General features: G+C 40.1%; 1 protein-coding gene across 1 annotated transcript; it reads right to left on the bottom strand.

Annotated features, from left to right (window-relative positions):
• Positions 1 to 1,005: 1,005 nt before the first annotated feature.
• On the bottom strand, positions 1,006 to 20,244 carry LOC124703927 (inositol hexakisphosphate and diphosphoinositol-pentakisphosphate kinase VIP2-like). Its single transcript, XM_047236164.1, has 30 exons — positions 20,005 to 20,244; positions 19,747 to 19,806; positions 18,541 to 18,587; positions 18,286 to 18,369; positions 16,588 to 16,651; positions 15,492 to 15,645; positions 15,279 to 15,349; positions 14,292 to 14,396; positions 13,799 to 13,891; positions 12,941 to 13,015; positions 11,121 to 11,206; positions 10,821 to 11,027; positions 10,636 to 10,735; positions 10,480 to 10,550; positions 10,242 to 10,323; positions 9,201 to 9,359; positions 8,169 to 8,211; positions 7,567 to 7,649; positions 5,761 to 5,823; positions 5,598 to 5,672; positions 5,206 to 5,331; positions 4,234 to 4,466; positions 4,093 to 4,137; positions 3,697 to 3,763; positions 3,392 to 3,463; positions 3,052 to 3,296; positions 2,919 to 2,976; positions 2,671 to 2,838; positions 1,497 to 1,571; positions 1,006 to 1,394 (listed from the first exon to the last, which is right to left on the bottom strand). Exons 1-30 carry the CDS (start codon positions 20,167 to 20,169, stop codon positions 1,137 to 1,139), a joined length of 3,234 nt encoding a protein of 1,077 aa, XP_047092120.1. The 5' UTR covers positions 20,170 to 20,244; the 3' UTR covers positions 1,006 to 1,136.
• Between the last annotated feature and the right edge of the window lie 609 nt (positions 20,245 to 20,853).

Raw genomic sequence — 20,853 nt, 5'->3', positions numbered from 1 at the left:
TTCACGAGGACGACTTCGTGGACTGGTGTATGATGGCCGCTACGTTCCACACCCCGGTCGCTGCTCACGGCTTGATGGGTTTGGAAGCATCGCAACAACTCTTCGCCCTCTGCAACTACCTTGTATGTCACGATTAAATCTGGGGCACGATCGTCTACCTTATTTTGTATCAATGCATCGAAACGTAATATTTTTATGTTTCTTGAAAAAGAAAGCATGCATGCCAGCAACAAAAACTGACAAAGGCTTGGTACGCACGGCAGTGGCCGGTCAGGTGATGCGCGTTCGATTCATGGTGGACAGACTTTTGTGTGTCGAACAGTGGGACAAAGTCCCCTGGCCACGGTTCCATGGAGAGGCAGGCGCACACACTTGTGCATGTTTAGTGAGAATCCGTGCTCCGAAAGACTAGGGCGCCTCCAATCTCGTCCAAGCGATTAAGTTGCATAGATGAAACATGTTGAATTGTAATGCATACTCGGCAAGTGATTTCTGTTTCGACAACTAGGAAAAAGTTCTTCCTGGTTGACAGCAAAAGCAAAAGAAGAGCCTATATTATCATACAAAATTCCAACACATGTCACGAACATAAGTACAGAAGCCTCTAGAGTCTAGAATCTAGATCACATGATAGTGACGGTCATTTTTGCAAAATGACCACCGAATGCCACCATATTCGGTGGCAGCGAGGACCTTTTCTTGGTTTCTTGGCCAAGACATCCATTGTCTAACTTACCCGACACACATATATGGGTACACTTGGAAAGCCTGAAATTGCCACTATTCAAAACATGATTTCTTTTTTCCAAATGCCAATGAGTGAGTCAATTTAGAAATTCGTAAATTAAAAGCCAAGTCTTTTGGAGCAAAAGCTCACTTCGTCATCCTATAAAGGTGGCAGAAGCAAAATCCAAGTTTCACAGCTCCTTTCTTATGCTATCACTTATCAGGACAAAGACTCGTCCTTTCTGTGAAGCTTTGCGTAAGTTAAGATGCAGCAAAAAGTATCGGCATAATTCAGTTTTCTGAACGATGGAACCAGTATTACCAAAATTGTGCAAATGGCGTTGCCACCAAATGTTCACAAAGATAATATTCACACTAACTTATCTCCACCAATTTACATCTTGTTTCAGCTATTTGACGTTGGCCACACCCTTGTGAAAAGGCCAGAAACTAGCCAACCGTTCAAGCACCCCAGCGCCTTTCGAAAAGTACCCTAAGGCTTGTGGAGGTGCAGCCGGGGGGAAGTCCTCCGGGGGCATGGCAAATGGTCGCACCATCTTCTCAAACTTGTCCAGTGTCAGGCAAGAACCAACTTCCTGCAGTCTCTCAGGTCCCATTATCGGCAGGGTGTGCTCCTGGAGCAATGGAGAAGTTTCGCTGGTTTTGTCCTGGACAAGTCGTACATTAATTACATTAGCAGGCTGGAACACGTCAAGTAAGACACTAACAGAGACTGTTCTGCACTGTGACCAGAAGGTGTTGGTGAGTACCTCGAGAGGACTTAGATCAGCGCCACGACTGAATGTCATTTCGATCCGGAACCTTTTCTCATCTTCTAATGGAACCTGCAAACAGTTAGATTGACTGGGTTACAGCAAACAACTTAGCATCAGAAGTTTCCAAGTTTAAAAATTATACCAAACATACTGTGGCAAAGAGCAAACATATGCATACGTCATTGAAAATCTGACATAAATTATGATGTATGCACATGCTACAAAATCAGGTGAAAGCTGCATCCAACTTTCTAGGCATCGTGATGTTTTACTAGGCATATTGAACGTATAGCTAGACCAACAGGGAAAAACATACATGGCGAAGAATATACGTGAAGCACTTAAGCTTTAAAGAGAGAACTGAAACCAATAGGATTTCAACTAACATTCATCACTCTCACATAGATTAATTGGATGGATATTAGGCGTCCTTAAATTTCGCTGGTCGCCAACATACAACTTTGACTGTAATTTGTACTTATAATGTATGTTCACAAAATTGTATAAATATATATATCAATGAAAGAGATTTGAAAGAGAAATGCAATAATACCATTTATACATTCTGAATCCAAATAATTTGGTGTGTATTGGTGGTCAAAGTTATGCATCAAAGACCATGAGTGGTAATGAAGAAATGTCTAATTGCATGATTGGATCAGATATTCAGATGCTATATAAAAACACCCGTTGGTCTTGTAACAAGTATTAGTGAAATGACGCTGCAACGGACAAACTGGCAAGCAACACGCCATATGCTGCAAACATAACTCGCAACAACGACAAACCCTATAACAACAGTTGGTTATTTTGATCAGAAGTCAAAGCGGTTAGTTTCGTACCAGAGATGCCGTCAAGTGTAGTTAGTAATGTTTGCACAACTAGTTGTGAAAATAGCTTTTTCAGTGAGAGCACTGAAAATAGTTTTTTCAAGAAAAATGGTAAAATTTTTAGAAATACTTCATTCCAGTGAGAGTAGAAAATCTTAGTGCGGAAGATATCTTTCTCGAGAAAAAAGATAAACAATAGTTCATTTCTAGTATAAGGTAGGAAACTTGCAGCTGAAAATCTAGTAGAAATTGCCCCTCAAAAAGAAATCTAGTAGAAATGCTAACCTCTGTATAATATAAAGACAGACTTTTTGCAGACATATTCAAAGTATCCTTACCTCTGTATTTTCGAACATTCTAAGCACGATGTTGCTCATGTAATCGAGCTCCCTGGTTCTATGTAGTCGGTCCAAAGTACTTTGGCAGACAAGGCTATCCTCTCCTTGTAGAGACTCGTCCAAATTGCAATACCGGAGGACATTCATCAATGAGTGTATATGGGATTCCTGGTGAACAAAGTGTACATGTCATCACTTGGATTTCCAAAATGATGATAAGAACAAAGAAGAGAAGGGCTTTAGTGTACCGATGTGAAATAAAGCCTTGTGCGGACATGTCTGTCAGGTGTCTTCACGTTGGCATACCTGAAATAAAGTTTATTAGAAATGTAAACTTTGCATGCAAATCAGTACAAATTCAAATGTCATGGCGATACATACTTAGGATCTAAGCGGTATTTAGTTTCTCTATCATCTTCATCTTCTTGGTCCATTGACTTTTCACTCGTGGTGCTGGATCTTCTTCCATCCTCATTTCTAACTTGATGCTTTTGCTGGTGCTCTAGTTCTTTTGTTGGTAAGAATAGAGCTTCATCTTCAGTTAAATTTGGATCGGCGACACAAACGGCTTCTTCACGGGTGTTCCGTAAATCAATCAGAACTTTCCCCATTAACCGGCGTGCTATCTAGAAACACATAAATAATTAATCACTTGGCGAATACTACGCATAAATGTTCTGCAACAAGGAAAAAGACAGTGAAATCTAGCTTGACAACAGACCTTCGAGCCAATTTTAAGTTTTTGCTTCGGGTTGATCCCGTACTCATTTGGAATAACACCATCCGCAAGAAGCTGCAAGAATCAGTGTTATAAGGTCTGACAAACATGTAGAACATTCCATAGCACTAATCAACGTAAAAAAGTATCAGCTAGTTCGAAAATAACTTTGTAATGACTCAATAACACAAACTTCATTGTGCTTAACGCAGTGTGCTTAATGCATAACTACTTGTAACATTCAGGGTTAACGTTCATATAAAATGAAAAGAAGCATCAAATTGAAGTACTAATGTAAACTTGCTTACTTGAGCAACTTTGTAAAGCTCTTCCAAACCTTCAAGATTGAGATGAGCATTATGCACCAGATCATATCTGCCATGTCATTCAGTAGTTCAGGTGTAAGGCTTATGTGTTATGCCAATTACAGACGGCTGTATTAGGATGATGATGTGAATAATCTCAAGGGAAAATAAGCACATTACATTTACATAGAGCTCACACGCATCCTATTTTCTAAATTTCTGAGCTAGTTTTCTTTCTATAGTTTGGAACTTAAATGTTCAAATCATGGATAGCTTCATGTCATATTAATCATTTCTACATTTAGAAAGGACATATTATTTCAGACGGGTGGCAGGGATTAGAATGTGTATTATATGGCAAAAGGTTGATTTTTCCTCCTTAAATACAGAGATACTTACTTGCATGAGTCATAGACATCTGGAATCTGTGTAATGTCAAATCGGCTGCATTACGATTTATGAGGCACCATGAGTGAAATAAGCAATAAAATTTATATATTACAAAAATCATGAAAATGAATGAAGAAATACTTTACTCACTCCTTTCTTTCATTATAGAAATCTCTCTCATGTTTTTTCCATCGAGCAAACATCAAGAGGAAGCTTTCACTGCCACAAGGCAACCCAGCAGCAATACGAGTGACATCAATTGTTGTTTTCCCAAGAGCTTTTGCTTGGTCATATCTAGAAAATGAGCTTGTCAGTGCAAGCTTCTCATCTTCACCTTCAGCAAGCAGCTTGACTTGTGCAGTAACTTGTTTCGTCAACTTGGCCTAATCAATGTACAATCAGTAAAAGTATATAGCCGTTAGTTTGATAGTAAAACAGCACTCAGCTTAGAAACTCCAGAAATCTAGCACTAAACATTATAGATTTTGTTAAATTGACTAAGCACAAACAAAAAGGCAGCAATTTTAAATTTTAGTTATGTGCATGAATCCTCAAAATAATTCATATCGTTGCAATTACGGCAGAAGATGTAGGTGCGTCCCTAACTCCCTATGACCTCACACGCTGCACTTGTAATGCTAAAATTACAATCAAACCCTTATACGGACTCTCAATAGGCAACAGATTCTGACACAAGAGACTGACTCAAATGCAAACTCACCAGCAGATATCCATTACACAGCATTATCACAATTTTTTAACGTTCGGCTTTGACTAGTTACTTTCATGATCCCCACCAAAAAGTTGACACATTTGTTGTGATTAATCTATAGCAGTGACTTTTTGGTGTCCCCAACCAATTTTCTTCAATTTATTTGCATGGCGAACACCTCTGCAGACTTTTTTGATTTAATTTTGAGAAAGTTTATTAAATACTGTATGCATTACAATGACTTGAAAAGCATCAGAAGGGCATTCAGATAAGTGAGAAACAGAATTTCATCATCGATGAATTAAACCAGTAACTCGAAGTACATCATTGAAAAAAAATAATGTGACTAATGCTGCATGGGTAAGATATGTTTAAAATTGGAAGTCTTAGTTCTTCTCGATGTAGTATACCATCTTAGGGAGAAGTTGAGAAGCATCTGCAGGCAAACCTGCACCGTCAACCATCCATGGAAGCTCCACTGATTCATTGGTATTCTTTGCTTTAGCATTTGAAATGATGATTTCATGCAATCTAGCCTGAAAAGGGAAATCAGTTTACCAAACTTTAGCTGACAATAGACAAAACTAAATCCATATCCAAGCAAAATACATATTTAGAGGCCTACACTATCCTATCCTATATGTTCCAAGGCAAGATCTAAACAATTTGGGCAAGTTTGGCATGGTGGGATCTGGCTCAAGATAAAGCCAAAATGACATAAGTGCATGCACATGGTTTATTTAAAGGAACGCTAGATAAGCGCTCGTACCCAAGTAGAATACATCAGAATATGAAAACAAACCTTTGCTTCGTCCATCTCAATGCTAGCATCTTCCAGTCCATCTAGCATAGATGAGTCTTTACTTACAAGAGAGACCTGAATAATAGTAAAAAAATATATTGAGAGAGAGAGAGAGAGGCATAATTAGTCAACAAACGGATCTACTAGAAAATAAGTGGCAGACCAGTATGGGAGTTAGTTGTCCTTCCAAATCAAGAAGACCTTTCGCAAATGCTGCAGCAGACATCTGACATGTGCACCATCAGAAAATGTGAATCAGGATTGACTTTCAACATACGAGAAAAAATTAAATGTAACAATATATATTTCAAAATGAGTTTCAGAAGCCTAAGTTCTAAGTTACATCTTTTTCCCGAAGAAGCGGAAGATATTAGGGCCAAAATGCAAAGAAAAAGGAGCTGTTTCGCCATGACGCAATCTGCTCAGTCTTCCTCCTGCCTCCGACACCCTAGTCTTTTCCGCCAACACCCCCATCCAACAAGGCCTACATGGCCTAACATGCCTAATGTCGGATTGCCTTCATTCTGCCATGAATGTTACTGAAAGTACCATGAATCCTTTCCTTTCCTTTCCTTTCATCAAAGCCTTTTTCCCAAGAAAGTTGGGGTAGGCTAGATATGAAACCCAACATAAAAAAGAGACCAGAACAAGGAGAAAGGAAAAAAAAACAAGTAACTAAGGTTCCGGCACATGGATCGCTGATCTTCATGCAGTCCTATCAAGAGCCAAGACTTTAGGTACATTCCAATCCCTCAAGTCTCTTTTTATCGCATCCTCCCATGTCAACTTTGGTCGTCCTCTACCACTTCTAGTCTCCTCCATGCTCTTTAGAACTCCACTGTTAACGGGAGCTTCTGGAGGCCTCCGCTGGATATGCCCAAACCACCTTAGTCAGTGTTGGACTAGCTTCCCGTCGATTGGTGCCACCCCTAGCCTATCACGAATTACATCATTCCTAACCCGATCCCTTCTTGTATGGCCACACATCCATCGTTTGATCCTGTGGCAAACATCCTCGTCGTTATCAATGTTGCTTTGCAACATTGATCCCATGTAACGAAAGGTGTCCCTCTTGGGCACTATCTTTCCTTCTAAACGGACATCTCCATCTTCGCTACCAACACCACTAAAGTTGCATCGCATGTACTCAGTCTTGGTCCTGCTAACTCTAAACCCCTTTGACTCCAAAATTTCCCTCCATAGCTCTAACTTCCTATTCACGCCAGCCCTCGTTTCATCTACTAGCACCACATCATCAGCAAAGAGCATACACCAAGGCATATCTCCATGTATATCCTTGGTCGCCTCATCCATCACCGAGGAAAACATGTATGGACTCAAGGCTGACCCTTGATGTAGTCCTATCGTGATTGGGAAGGTATCGGTCTCACTATCACATGCGCGAACACTTGTCACAACACAATCGTACATATCTCTGATGAGGGTAATGCACTTTGTTGGAACTTTGTGTTTCTAAAGCGCCCACCACATGACCATCCTTGGTATCTTGTCATACGCCTTCTCCAAGTCGATGAAGACCATATGTAGGTCCTTCTTCTGCTCCCTATATCTCTCCATGAATAACAAAACAAAACAAAAACTCATGTGACAACACCCGCCTTGGCACGCACAAGGTTATACTCAAGGCAGTCTTCGGAAGAGCAACCCAAGAGGTCAAAAGCCCCTTCTAAATACTCGACTGTTAAAGTCTCACCACGAGGTTTAAAATGATACCATCTAGGGACCCGCACTGCTAGACAACTGAGCAACGCTTGGATCTCCAAGTTACTTTTTGTGTTGATGCATATGCAGATAGGGGCTAGTTACCACAGCACAAGTATTTGATTCCTAACCAATCGTCATTACACATCAACAAGTATGAAGTTCTTATGTTTGCAATCTACGTAAAGAAGAAACTAAAAGGACTTGAAAGTTGATGCGTGTTGAAAAGGACAGTTGAAAGTATTACCTGGACACGTCCTTCATCTGAACTGTAGATTTTTAGATCGTGTCTGTATGTGCTATGAAGGCGAAGCAAACCTGTTCCTTCCCCTGAATGAGGATTCTGTGCTAGTTAGAAATACACTTTCAAGTAGAAGGAAATGAAAAACAAAAACAAAAAAGTTTCACAAGTACTCAAACAAGTTGTATCAATATATAAAGCGAATATAGGTTTGTGACGTTTTATCATTTCTACAACCACCATAAGCTGAATGACATCTAATGACCGGAACTTGCAACAATGACGTATACTTCCCGGTTCAAATGTAACATCCTGATTTTACGGGCTGAAATATTATTTTAAAGCAAAGAATGTTGCAGCATAGTAAAATAAATAAATATTTGACTCGGAGTTGTTAAAATTAATTCCAAAATGTTTGGAATTAATACATTAAATGAGACAAGATATTAATTTCTCTGGGTTTTGATTTGCCATTCTTCCTTAATTGGTTCTCTCCAAAAAAATCCTACTCCCTCCGGTCCACAATAATTGTCGCTGGTACAGTAAAACTTTATACTATTTAGCTTTTTCCACAAGATATTAGAAACAAGAAGAATGCAAACAATTACCTGGATAAATGTTGTTTCTGAAAAACCTTCCCAATTCTTCTGCCTGAATAAGAAACATCGAGAATCTATTACAATAGATGTATGTTGATTATTACATACTAATATAATTGGATGAAATTTGTTAGTCCATCATATCCAAATTTGGCTAGTAACTCGCCTCCCTAAAAACAAATATATTTGCAAATCGGGATGACAGAAAATGGTGGTTGATGAGGGTAAAGTTATTAGTAAATTCCAGCTTACATACTCATTGTAGTGATTGCGTAAGTCCACAAAAATAGTCTATTTGTGCTAGACTGCTAGTGCTAGTTGCTCTCTGAGGCCCTACTGTACACAGTTTTCACAGCCTTATCTGCCATGCGAGAAACTGTGGACCCAAAATGTACTGCTTTTGCATAACAGTGAAATAGCTTCCCTAACCCATAGATTACATAGATCAACAAAGAAATGCTGACTATGCTTGCATTGCCTGACTTTTGATTACTGTCAGGTAGGTATTGAAGTTATTTCCATGAAGCTTATCATTCTGGGATGTTGTCATATTTGCTTGCAAAGGATCAAGTGTATGTGTATCGTTGATAAAGTACCTCCTAATAAGCACCGGTGGAGAAGACTTCTTGTGAACCATACGATTCTTCTTAAGGAAAGTCCCAAGTAAAATATTGCCAACTCTAAATTTCAGGCTTCGAATAACTCCAACTGAAAACATCTTGTGAAACAAACTATAAATAATTATTTTATGTAGGTTAGGTTTGTCGATTTTGTATTAAACTTCTTTGTTCTATACAGTTTCACCTTTTTGTGTTAATATAGATAGTTATTATTCAGTACGGTACTCGCATAATAGTGAAAGCAGACCACAATAATAGAGCATAGGAAAAGGCAAACTAATTGCCAATGTAGTATTCCTCTAAAAGATCTCTACTGAATGACCAAGCATTCATGTGCTAGTTATGAATTAACTTGTGGAAATGAATAGCTCAACCAAATATGAGAAGCTATAATAAGAATGCCAGAGTTCCAATTAGAAACCTGCTTTCTCCCAGCATGAGTGAGTACACCACCATATTTCAGAATCATGAGAGCTTCTATTGGCCGCTCCTCTTCACCATCACCATTCTGCTTTGGAACTTTAATCCATTTAAGTGGCTTTAGCTGCACTTTCCGATAAATACCCGAGAAATGTCCACCCTAGAATGCAAGAAATAGTAGAAGTAATAAGATGTCAGCATTCACTAAAAAGACTGAGCAAACTTTCAATTGAATTTGTCAGGATCCATTAGATTTGAGTGGATATATATCACAATCATTTGTGCTCTTTTTTCATTAAGTTTGATGTGGTCTTAGATGGAGATGTCTAGGATAATTTATAAGTTTGTCTTCTTCCATTTCCAACAGGAAATAATAGGTGAATAAATTGGCAGGTTTAGTTCTAATAACAGTGTGCCTACAAGTCATAGGGAGATAGAAAGGGAGAATTAAACAAAACATTCGACAACTTTGTAGATTAAAATCTTCGTCCATGGCAGTTCAAGTGAAATCCTGAACTGGCAGCAAAGACTGCTGCTGCACTCCTGCAACAGCTAGCAGGAAAGCACACAGAATATATCAATGTGCTAATATCATACTAATGAAAACCATCTTGAGGAGCATATCTAGTTCAAAAATAGCTAGGAACAATAAATTACTTGGTTTAAGGCCGCAATCGCAACTCAAGTAACTGCTAACAATTTGACAAGCTAGTCTAAATGTCCAGCCAATCCTTAATCTTCATACTTAGCAAAGTCTTAGAAGAAGAAAACAAGGCACTGAAGTTCAGTGGAAGTAGTGGCTTCTATGTTTCAAGTGTAATCCTTAATTACTCAGAAATTTCTCTATGTTTGTCCTAGCAATAATGAATTTGAACTTGAATACATATGGATGTACACACATGACAGGGAATACCCCTTTTATCAAGTTTTGGAGATTTTTTTTTGCTTATTTTACCAAAGTAATTTGCGTGATTCCAATGGTGGATATATATTCAACATTTAACATCCCATATGACCATAGCAAATGCGATAGACACATCACCTCCTCCAGTACTGCTTTGACTTGTCGAAGCTTTTCAATATGCTCCAAATCTTCAGCATCACTATCGCTCTCCTGACCTGACCTAAAGATACACAAAAACAACATTGATTCACAGATTCTGACATAAAAGTATGGTTGAACAAACAAAAAGATCGAACTAGAGTTTGGTAGCATATTTGGTTTAAATAACTTGGACTTCCACAAGATTATTACATCTTCCAGGACCAGTACACAATACCTAGTTGGTGGTACAAGTTGTCTTGTGGCATCTAGCAAGTCTTGTAATTGTACGGCACTTTTCAGTTTTGTCTGCCAGGAAAGCACAAAACTGTGATTAAATTTGAGCAAACAGATTAACTAAAATTATAACTTTAGATTAAAAAAGGAGGAACACCTCAGCTCTTGACTTTCCACCATTGTACTTCAACATCAAGTTCAGGAGTTTTTCCTCTGTAACTTTCAGTTTCACTTTCTGCTTTGGTGTTCGATCACCGCTGTACAGATATGTGATGTAAGGATATAGCACTACCTCGATAGCTGCACTTATTAATTAGATTAAAGCAGTAGTAAAATCCTTACTGGCGTATCACAACAATGACGCAGCGTAGTTCTTCTGACTGACCAAATGTACCAATAATTCCACTTCCCTGGCGTGTAAGACCTTCAGTAGACTGATCTGGTTCTTTCGATTTCCAAGGAAGGGTTGGAGGAATGGTTGATGAAAGATGAGGAGCTTTTGCATCAAGAAATATTTTCCGCAAGATGCATGCAGCATCATCATAATACCTAGATCATAGAAATGTTCGTCTAAACGTTTCAGCACTCACTAAACCTTGTACATTTTTCAGAAGTAAAGATAATGAGCATTAAGGAAATTACTTGTAAGAGTTCTTCACAAAGCTCCATCCATTAACATCACAAACATATGATCTTCCATCGCACCTTAAGAGATCAAAACCACAAACCTGTAGACAAAGAAAATTAAGAAATAATATGATGGTGTGAAGCAGCTATCAGAAGCATCCGCGGTACTTGGAAAACATCTATATCGGCACTATCTATTGACTTCCCAAGATATGCCATGTAAGTTTTATCTGTAACCAATGCAAGACAGCTTTTACTTTCCAAGAGATGCTATGTAAGTTTTGCAGATCTGTAACCAATATCAAGACAGCTTTTACTTTCCAAGAGATGCCATGTAAGATTTGTATGCGAGGTCATACGGTCAATAATCTGATACAAACCTCATCACTATCTCAAGGTGTCATATTTGGTTCATTGTCTCCTATATAAATGTTCAAAAAAGCAAACTGGATCTCGTCTTAGGCATAATTTCCTAATACAAAATGTACACTTTTCAACCCTGGACTGTGGCAAATGTTTGCTTTTGAACACTAAACCCCTAAAACCATTTGGAATGCAATGTTGAACTATTTAAAGAGTATGTTTTTGACAATTCAAGTGATTTAGCTGACGTGGATGCCATGTGCCAGAAATCTCACTGTCATGTCCTTAACATGTCATGAAACTTTTTTTCTCTGTTTTGGCCTTTCCTTCCATAGCTAGTAAGGTTTTGTGAAGGTTTTTATCCAAATGGTCCAGTTTGCTCTAGATTGCTTGTTCTCATAGTGTGTTTGTTCGTCCATGTATAGGGATGGGCAAAGCAACCAAGAACCCAAAACCAAACTAACCAAAATTGGCTTATATAGAAGACAATTTATTTTGGGTATTTCCGGTTGTACACAGAAATTAGGGCCTGTTTGTTAGGGCTTTTTTGGCTTTCCACTAGAATAAGCCGATGAAATGAACCAAAGGGCTTGGCTGCGCTGCAGGCTTTTCCAAAGCCAATTGATGGAATAGGCAGGAGAGAGAAAACACTTATTGAGGTACTTCCTGCAGCTTTTGACTAAAATCCCGAACCTGTATGTTTCTTTGCCCATTTCGTTTACAGGACTGGCGGGGAAAGTGGCACCCAGGCCATCTCTCCTTATTCTGGGCCTAAACAGTAAGCTCCCCAGTCCCAACCCATTCCCCATTGAGCGCCACCCATCAAGAGGTTAGGGTTGGGTGACTCCGACCGCATCGTGCGCTGCCGCCACCCTACCACCGCCAACCGGGCGCCTCCCGCATCCTGATTCCCTCCGCCCACACCTGAATCATCAATGCCACCCGTCCACGCCCGCGTCTACTCACTGTCCACGCCGCCCATCTCCACCGTCCCGGCCGTCCTACTCACCATCTGCACAGCCCGTCTACAGCGCCCGTCTCTTGCCGTCCGCGCTGCTCTACTACCTCGGTCCTAGCTGAGCTAGCTGCTACTGCCTACTTGCTGCTGTTTGGTACCGCTGCTTTGTTTATGCTCACCTTGCAAAACCGCTTTCCCTGCACAGAACCACAGCCAGCACAGCCAGCCCAAACAGGCCCTTAACCGAATATACCACATTAAGACAAAAAAGGTAAATCCACCATTCTACCAAAAGTCCAGCTTGTAGGCAAGCAAGCCCAATTAGGCATTAAAGCAGCATGCTTCTTGTTAGCTGCACATGCATGGGGGTCTTTTTGATTAGCAAAATAAAAAGTATGAGGGCACCAGACCCCAATCGGCAGAACAGTACCACTCAGACAGAAACAGAAACCAAAACTTCAGTTGAATATTTTTTGGTTTGTTGAACTGTAGTGATTAGTAAAGGAGTGTTTACCATCTGTCTAAAAGCACTGCAGACGTCTCTCGCCATTTGTTTCTCCGTAGGTGTCAAAAGAACAGGATATCGTACCTTCAAGTAATAAAATAAAGGTTATCATGAAGCTGGATAGTAATGTCAAGGTTATCATGAAGCTGGATAGTAAGAGACCACCGTCCATGGGACTGGAAATGTCACCTAATGGTTAACATATACTCCGTAGTATCCAATAAATAGACACAAAAGTACACTTTTCAAGATAAGACCAATAAACTAATATGATCTTATTTTCCTAGTTCTGCTGAGATAAAGTCGTTTTATATACCATGCAGCAACCGAAAATTAATCCGTTGGGGCTTTTTGGAGGCATATGACTCACAAGACAATCTCCTTGCACACTATGAAACTACAAAAACTAGACCTGCGAGGAGAGGAGCCCTCGTGGCTGTTTATAATAAGAAACAACCTGAGCCACAATATAGAGACCAGACACGCAGGGAGGTTGGGCATACACTCACAGCACTAAACTGCCAATTGATGCTTTGTTTTCTGCATACTATGATACTAGTGCAGCCAATTATTGTTTAATAAGCATGTGATAACCGTCAAAAATCCATTGTCAAGTACTGCCAAACTGACCTGCCAATACCACAGCTCAGCAGGGAGACCTATTAGTTCAAACTTTACTTGTGTTATTAGAAACACACAACATATCTGGGCAAGTAAGTTCCATGCCAACATGCAACAGCACTAACTAAACTGGAATTTTATATCATATTCATATGTAAGAAACATTCCACGGAATAGATGAAAGACAAACTAATGTGTATTTGAATCTACATTTTACAAAAAACCTAGAAGAGTGTAATTCCTTACTTCTTTCCCATCAGGATTCCTCATAACGACACCATCAACGACTGGTGATTTGCGTGCCTCAGCATGTGCATAACCTGAGCCAACTGTATAAACCTGAAAAGCATGTAATACATTTAGCTAGATTAAAGAATAATTTGTAGCACAGAAACTACATGACATGATTTACTTGATGAGACAAAATATCTTGCAACTACTGAATGGGTCGAATCAAAGCAGGTCAGGCATCTAACATGCAGGGTAACCTTTGATTATCAAAATTGTACAAAGAGATCAATTAGATGTTTTCTGTATTTAATGGGGAGCTTCTTGGTCATGGATGTATAACCGACAGAAAGGATATAGAACAATTTCACTTCAGGTTCTTCAAAATGAAAACTACAAAAAGATTTATCAAACCTTCTGAGAACCATTAAAATAGAACTAGGCTGTGACAGCAGACACGGCCTTAGACTATACATCAGTAAACACTAGATACTTCAGAAAAGCATCTTACTTTAACATCTGTACCACCGGTAGGCATGAACTCCTCATAAATGTAAGATCCTTCACGCCTGACTCTCCTGACATCAGGATGAAATTCACTAGAACGGTTACCAACCTACATTTGTTCAGCAACATAAATAAGTTCACTTTTTCATCCAAAGGAAGGAAATATATATAAAGAATATACGATGCATCAAAAAATTAAATTTGGCAAGGGAAAATTAAATGAACCCAGTATTGCTTAGGCCATACAGAAATATTTCCATCAAAGAAATAGTGTCAAGAAAAATTCAGAAGACATGCTGTTTGAGTTGCTTTGACCCACCGTAAAAAAATTTAAAAAAATACAAATTGCCATAGTTAAGGATGGTTATATGGCAGACCAACAGCAAAAAAGTCTGATGTCAAAATAGATACTCCGCCTTGTTTCTTACTCCCTCCGTTCCCTATTAATTGACTCTGATTTAGTACAACTTACTGAATCAGAGTCAATTAATAGGGAACGGAGGGAGTATAAGTTATTGTCTTGGACATAGGTAGAGTCAAATTTTCAAAACTCTGATTACTGATATCTAAGACGTTTATATTATATACTTGAAAATCATATGGATAATTTGTCTCAAGAACTAGTTTCACAATATAATTTTTTTCTGTAAATAGATCCCAAGTAGGAATGAATGATTAAAGTTGCACTTTGGAGACTGTTTTGTAAACTTTTAGAGCACTAGAGAGGGCTGCTTTAAAAAAAATCAACAGACAGCCCTAATTTTGATATGCTCGCAAACTCCCATCACAGAGACAAATTAGGTAAATCAAGGCCCCGACCCCCAAGTGTCACGAATAACAGAAAAACTCCAGAAAAGTGTCTTATTACACTAATATCTCATTGATTTATATAGGTTAAAGCATATAAGAAATTGACAGGTTTTGGACCCTTAGTAAACAGATCAGTTAGTAAGCCAGCTAAAATAAAAAATATTACTGAATTAAGACTTACCTTTCGGAATAATTCCTTCATTCCGCCTCCAGCAGAATTAGGATAGTAAATCATTATTCTATGGTCATCACCTATATTAAAACACAATATAAAGGAATCAAGTGGCATATAAGTAATCACTCTAACTCCCTTAAGTGAAATAAAACCACATATATGTACTATATACTACAGTCAAGATCTTTAAAAGGGGCTTCAAAAATATTGGCATGTTACCATTAGCAGGTTTCTCCACAAAGGGCTTCAAAAATCGCTTTCCGTGGATCTCAACAAAATCTTCTTGCTCAATGAAGTGGTCTAGCTCTTGGTATGGAAACTCTCTATTGACAAGAGCATAATTGGGTACAGGAATTCCATACTTCTCAAGATGCTTAAGCATGAAAGTGATTGTAGTCAGATCACTTGCAATTTGCATCAAAGCAAACCAGAAGAGTAAATAACAAACCACTCAATTATTAAAAATTATTGTGACTGAATGAAGGGCAGTGTCTGATAAACAAGATATGACAGCTATACAAAAATACGATCAATGCTACGGAATGGTCAGTGGCTATTAAAAGTAAGCTGCTCTTAAAAGTTTAGTAGTATTATTCTTCATGCTTTAACACATGCATATGCATTTGCTCCAAATGTACGAAAGAACAGCTGTCGTACTACTGCACTATTACAGACTTCTAGATGAAAATCTACCGAGAATATTTGATTGATAACATAAGGCACAGAGGGCAAACAAATATTTCCAACAGAATTGCATATGTTCTCTAAAACTACTTTTTTCAAGATACATGTGGGGACTCTGAAGCCTCATTTACTAACACTGGATATTTGACTCCTAGACAACCAAACCAAATTCGATTCCAAGACTACCTAGAGCTCGTACTCTGGTGAAATACAAACACATAAATATGGTTCGCAGCAATGTTAATCTGGAAATCTGAGCACTGTCTACTAGAATTTATCCAGAAAGTGGAGTCTTGTCGCTGACATGTGGAGACCATATCTAATTTATTACCAATGAAGGATCTTTATGATACATCCTGCACACTGCAAGGTTGATGCTTTTGGAAATTTTTAGCAAGTTTAGGTCCTATAAGAAAACATGGCCATAAGTCACATCACAAAATGTAGTTATTCAAAAACTATAATGAAGAACTGACTTGGAATCATGCAACAACAAAAATTACTGCTGAACACAAGGATAATGTGCATATAAAAAAACATAAGATGTGCTAGCGTGTATTTGATCAGAGAATAAAGACTGTGATCTACTGCGTGCCAAAGAAAACTTGAATGAATTCCCTGGTGTCAATACCTCGTACACTTTTCTGCGGTCATGAAGGAGGTATTGTTGCTCCAGTTCATTCACTAAAAATGGCCTGGCAGTCAAACAAAACAAAATTGGTGTTAGAGAATACAAGTTAACTGGACAAGATGAACAAACTAACCTCAAAAGTTTAACAGAGAAGCTAACCTCTGCCCACTTAAGAAACAAGGTTCTAAAGTACGTAATAGTTTGAGTATGATCTACTCTTTTGTTACAGTGATAGTTGTTCAAACCAGCACTAGTAGGGAAAGGCTCATTAGTTGCGCACCAAAAAAGCTATTCTGTGGCGCATGGGCGGTGCGCCACAGAATCTATGCCACAAAAATAAGAATTATGTGGCGCATGGACCCATGCGCCAAAGAAAGTCTTATTTCTGTGGCGCACCCAGCGGTGGTGCGCCACAGAATTTTTTTTTGAATTTCAAAAAAAAAATTGCGGCCAGATCTAGATCTAGATCTAGGGCCGCCGGAATTTTTTTAAAATTTTGCTGGAGGTCGCCGGAGGTGGGTGGGGTGGGTGGGGTGGGGTAGGTTGAGGTGGGTGGAGGAGGAGGAGGAGGAGGCCGGCCGGAGGTGGGTGGAGGAGGAGGAGGAGGAGGCCAGCCGGAGGTGGTTGGTGGGTGGAGGAGGAGGAGGAGGCCGGCTGTAGGTGGGTGGAGGAGGAGGAGGCCGCTGGAGGAGGAGGAGGTCGCCGGAGGAGGAGGAGACGTGGAGGAGAGGAGAAGAAGTGGAGGAGAGGAGAAGTGGAAAGTGGAAAGTGAAGTGGAGGAGAGGAGGAGGGCGCCACAAAATTCAAATTTCAAAGTAAACATTCTATGGCGCATGGGCATATGGTGCGCCACAGAATTTTTTTTTCGAACTTTCTATTTTTGAAGGAAAAAATCTTGACTTTGCCGTATCTTTTTGCTCTTTTCAAATTTGGCGATTCTAAAAATTGGCCAACCAGGTAAACCCGGGTGAATTCGGATGTAGAATTTTCTCCCGATCATTTTGATATATTGTGCGTTTTTTTCGAGTTCGTATGCAACCAGAAATCCAGTTTGATGATTTTGCAATGCATTTTTGCAAAAAAAATCAAAATTCATGTTTGTTAATTCTCAATAAAACTAGATGACATAATACATGGGCACCTCGAAGGATTTTATTTTTTGAAATTTCTATCTATTTCTTTTGTATTTTACAAGGCAAAAAAAGGCGATCCACGGGAGGGAGGGGGGTGGAGTTGCGTGGAGAGCAAAAAAATCTTGTGTGGCGCATAGATCTCATGTGCGCCATAGAAATGTGGATTTTCTGTGGCGCACCAGCCCATGCGCGCCATAGAAAGTCTTATTATTTTTGTGGCGCACCAGGCAAGGTGCGCCACAACAGAATGTCTTAATTCTGTGGCGCACGTGGTCCTGTGCGCCACAGAAATAGTGAAACCAATTATTGGGCCTGGCCGGGGGTGGGGCCTACCATATTTCTGTGGCGCATGTGTGTGTGGTGCGCCACAAAAATACGCTATTTCAGTGGCGCACCTGGTCTGGTTTCCTACGAGTGCAGGATAAATGTTTGCAGCACGATACATAAAAATAACATGAGACTAGTCTTCAGACAAGTTATCCCTTGGAAAAAAGGTTTATCTAATACTACATGAAGATGTTGCTAGATCTATAGAACAAGCGTACAAATAAATTCCCAAGCATACCTTCGTAAAGCAGCATAAGCCTGAGCCTTTTGAAGAGGAAAACCAGACGAACAGAAGGCAATCAAGCAGTCACACTTTGGCCAACTGAAAATAAAATTGTAGCTAAGTCACATCTTACTCCTAAACATACAGACGTGGACGTGTGTTTGCATCCATCGGTAGAAAGGTGTACCGAAGGAATTTGGATAGACCTCTACTATAAAAATACATATATGTATGATTAAGCTATCAATAACCTGAGATCCCATTACATACATCTCAATAGGATCCTCAAGAATAACCTTATCTCCAAATATTATGATCTGCAAAAGAGTTAAACGAGATGAAGAATGGCACCTGGTTTGAAAAGCTCGAATAACTAGCAAGGTTACCCTGAACTATACCATACATAACTATGTGCGTGGAGAAGGACAAATAAATAAGTAAAGTTCAATAGAATAATTAGTACATAAGAAAGCACAGTGATCCTGAGACAGTACTAGTTGAAATAAGATAAAAATAATTACGATGTAAATTTATCAAAAATTATTTAAGTAAGCCCGTGAAGCTAATAGTTTGACAGCAATGTCGCAGAAGCGCTGGTAAGTATGCACCTTTCCTAGATAGGAATGAGCTCATGATGGACAGAGCAAACCCAGGACGAACAAGTAAAACCATGTGCTGCTGCTTAAATTACAGTAACAAAGCACAAAACACAGCACATTATTCCTACTAGGCCAGCCTGGGATTAAACTAACCGGTCAATGCAATGGTCCCCCCCCCCCCTCTCTCCTAGAAAGGTAGTAGGGGATAACAATGCACCAAATGGACTAATATAGCATTATGTACTAGACCAAATCTGACCAGAAGTCTGAAATTCCCATTGCATTCTAGGCATTATTATTTATTGGTAACGAAACCTGGGCCATGAGGTCCAGCCATAACACCATAGCTTCTAGCACTCCCATACAATGAGTCAACATTTGGTGTATTAATAAATATAAGAATCTTGATCACTCAAGCGCGAATCTTTCAATTTTGTGGGGAACAGCGCTTAAAGTAGCAGCAAAGACAGTATCATAGCAAAACATACTCGTCAAGAATTTGCAGTGATGATTACAGGAATGGGACAAGGACTGTCGGGTGCAAAGCAATATCGGAACATTTATATCAAGCGCATATTCAGTCACTCAGGGTCAGGGACCTAACTGACATTAAGCCGAACGTCTGGGACAAACAGCAAAACGAGCAGGGCCAGCACGTGATGGACACCGCACGTATATATTATTCAAAAGAGATGCAGAATAAATTGGTATCCACAAAGATTCACGGATGTCTCGCAATTAAATATCTCGCAGTAAAAGAATATCACATGCAATTCTAGACCGTCCACTCGACCCCGCAGCTTTGCTTCAATCGCAGTACACTCGTTTCCACTTTCGCAAATCGGGTAGAGCAGAGAGAGAGAAAAATCTGGCGTACCTCGAATTCTCCAAACGCGCGGAGCCTCTCGAGAATCTGCTCCATTGGGGAGCAGTACACCTGGGGATAAATCGAGGAAACAATCACAAGAAAGAACTTATACCACACCGGCGTGTCGGGCCCAGATCAGAGGTGGGAACTACGGTGAGCAGAGACGGCGGGAGGGGGAAAATCAAGAACCAGCGCCATGGGCGATGCGTCTGAAGATCACGTGAAACACCAAAACGAACAAGCAAAGAAGAGAGGAGAGATCCTGACCTTCTTCTCCATGACGCAGACGCCAATGGTGACCCTGTCGGCGCCGCCATTCTCCTCCGCCGCCATTGCCTCCTCCCCGACCTTCCCGATCTGTTCAGGAGGCGTGCACAGGAAGCCGGGGATTCCGCGGGATTCGAGGTCGGGAGGAGACGGGGAGACGTCCATGTCTCCGCGGGATTTGAATTTATCTCGCTGGGGGTGTTCGGGGTGGAGAGAGTCCTCTGCGGCTGCGAGAGGCTCGTCGCAGGCGGTGGCGGCTTGGGCTTTGTAGGGACGACGGGACGGGAAGGGAGGGCTCTTATCGGTTTTGCACAGTGGGGTGGTGCCCACTGCCCAGCCTAGTTGTGTGTTGTGTGATTATGCTGTGGCCACCCATTTAGGCCTACACAATAGCACACGTTCAAAGAAGCGAAAGCCTCCGCTTGTTAGGCATGGATGGACCAAACCCAAGGAGGATTATGTGAAGCTGAATGTTGATGCTTGCTTTAATGAGAACTCTGGGACTGGAAGCTGTGGTGCAATCATAAGGGATCATAAAGGGCTGTTCATTGCAGCATGTAATCGTACTATCCCTTTTGTATCTGATGTGCCGTCAGCAGAGGCAATGGGGCTTTGTGATGGTCTGCTCCTTGCTGGTCAAATTGGATGTAATAGAATTGAAGTCAATTCAGATTGCATTGAGGTGATTGATACAATGAATGAGGGAGGAAATTCTCTAGGACCTGCAGCAGCGATATATGAGGAGTGCAACTTCTTGGGTAGGAACTTTACTGATGCTAGCTTTATTCACTGTCCTAGAGAAGCCAATGGTGCGGCTGATTTATTAGCTAGAAATGCTGAGGGGCCTAT

Source organism: Lolium rigidum, chromosome 3 (assembly GCF_022539505.1).
Source record: "Lolium rigidum isolate FL_2022 chromosome 3, APGP_CSIRO_Lrig_0.1, whole genome shotgun sequence".
In the NCBI taxonomy this organism is placed as follows: Eukaryota; Viridiplantae; Streptophyta; class Magnoliopsida; order Poales; family Poaceae; genus Lolium; species Lolium rigidum.
Note: the sequence above shows the minus strand (reverse complement) of the source record. Positions and strands in the feature narration are given on the sequence as shown.

Excerpts from the sequence above, each read along its gene's own strand:
- LOC124703927 (XM_047236164.1), bottom strand. The coding sequence starts at position 20,169 with ATGGACGTCTCCCCGTCTCCTCCCGACCTCGAATCCCGCGGAATCCCC. Across the intron at positions 18,588-19,746 it reads GCGCGTTTGGAGAATTCGAG|ATCATAATATTTGGAGATAA; the intron begins GTACGCCAGATT and ends ACTCTTTTGCAG. Across the intron at positions 11,207-12,940 it reads GCAGTGCTTTTAGACAGATG|GTTTGTGGTTTTGATCTCTT; the intron begins GTAAACACTCCT and ends CTTTGTCTACAG.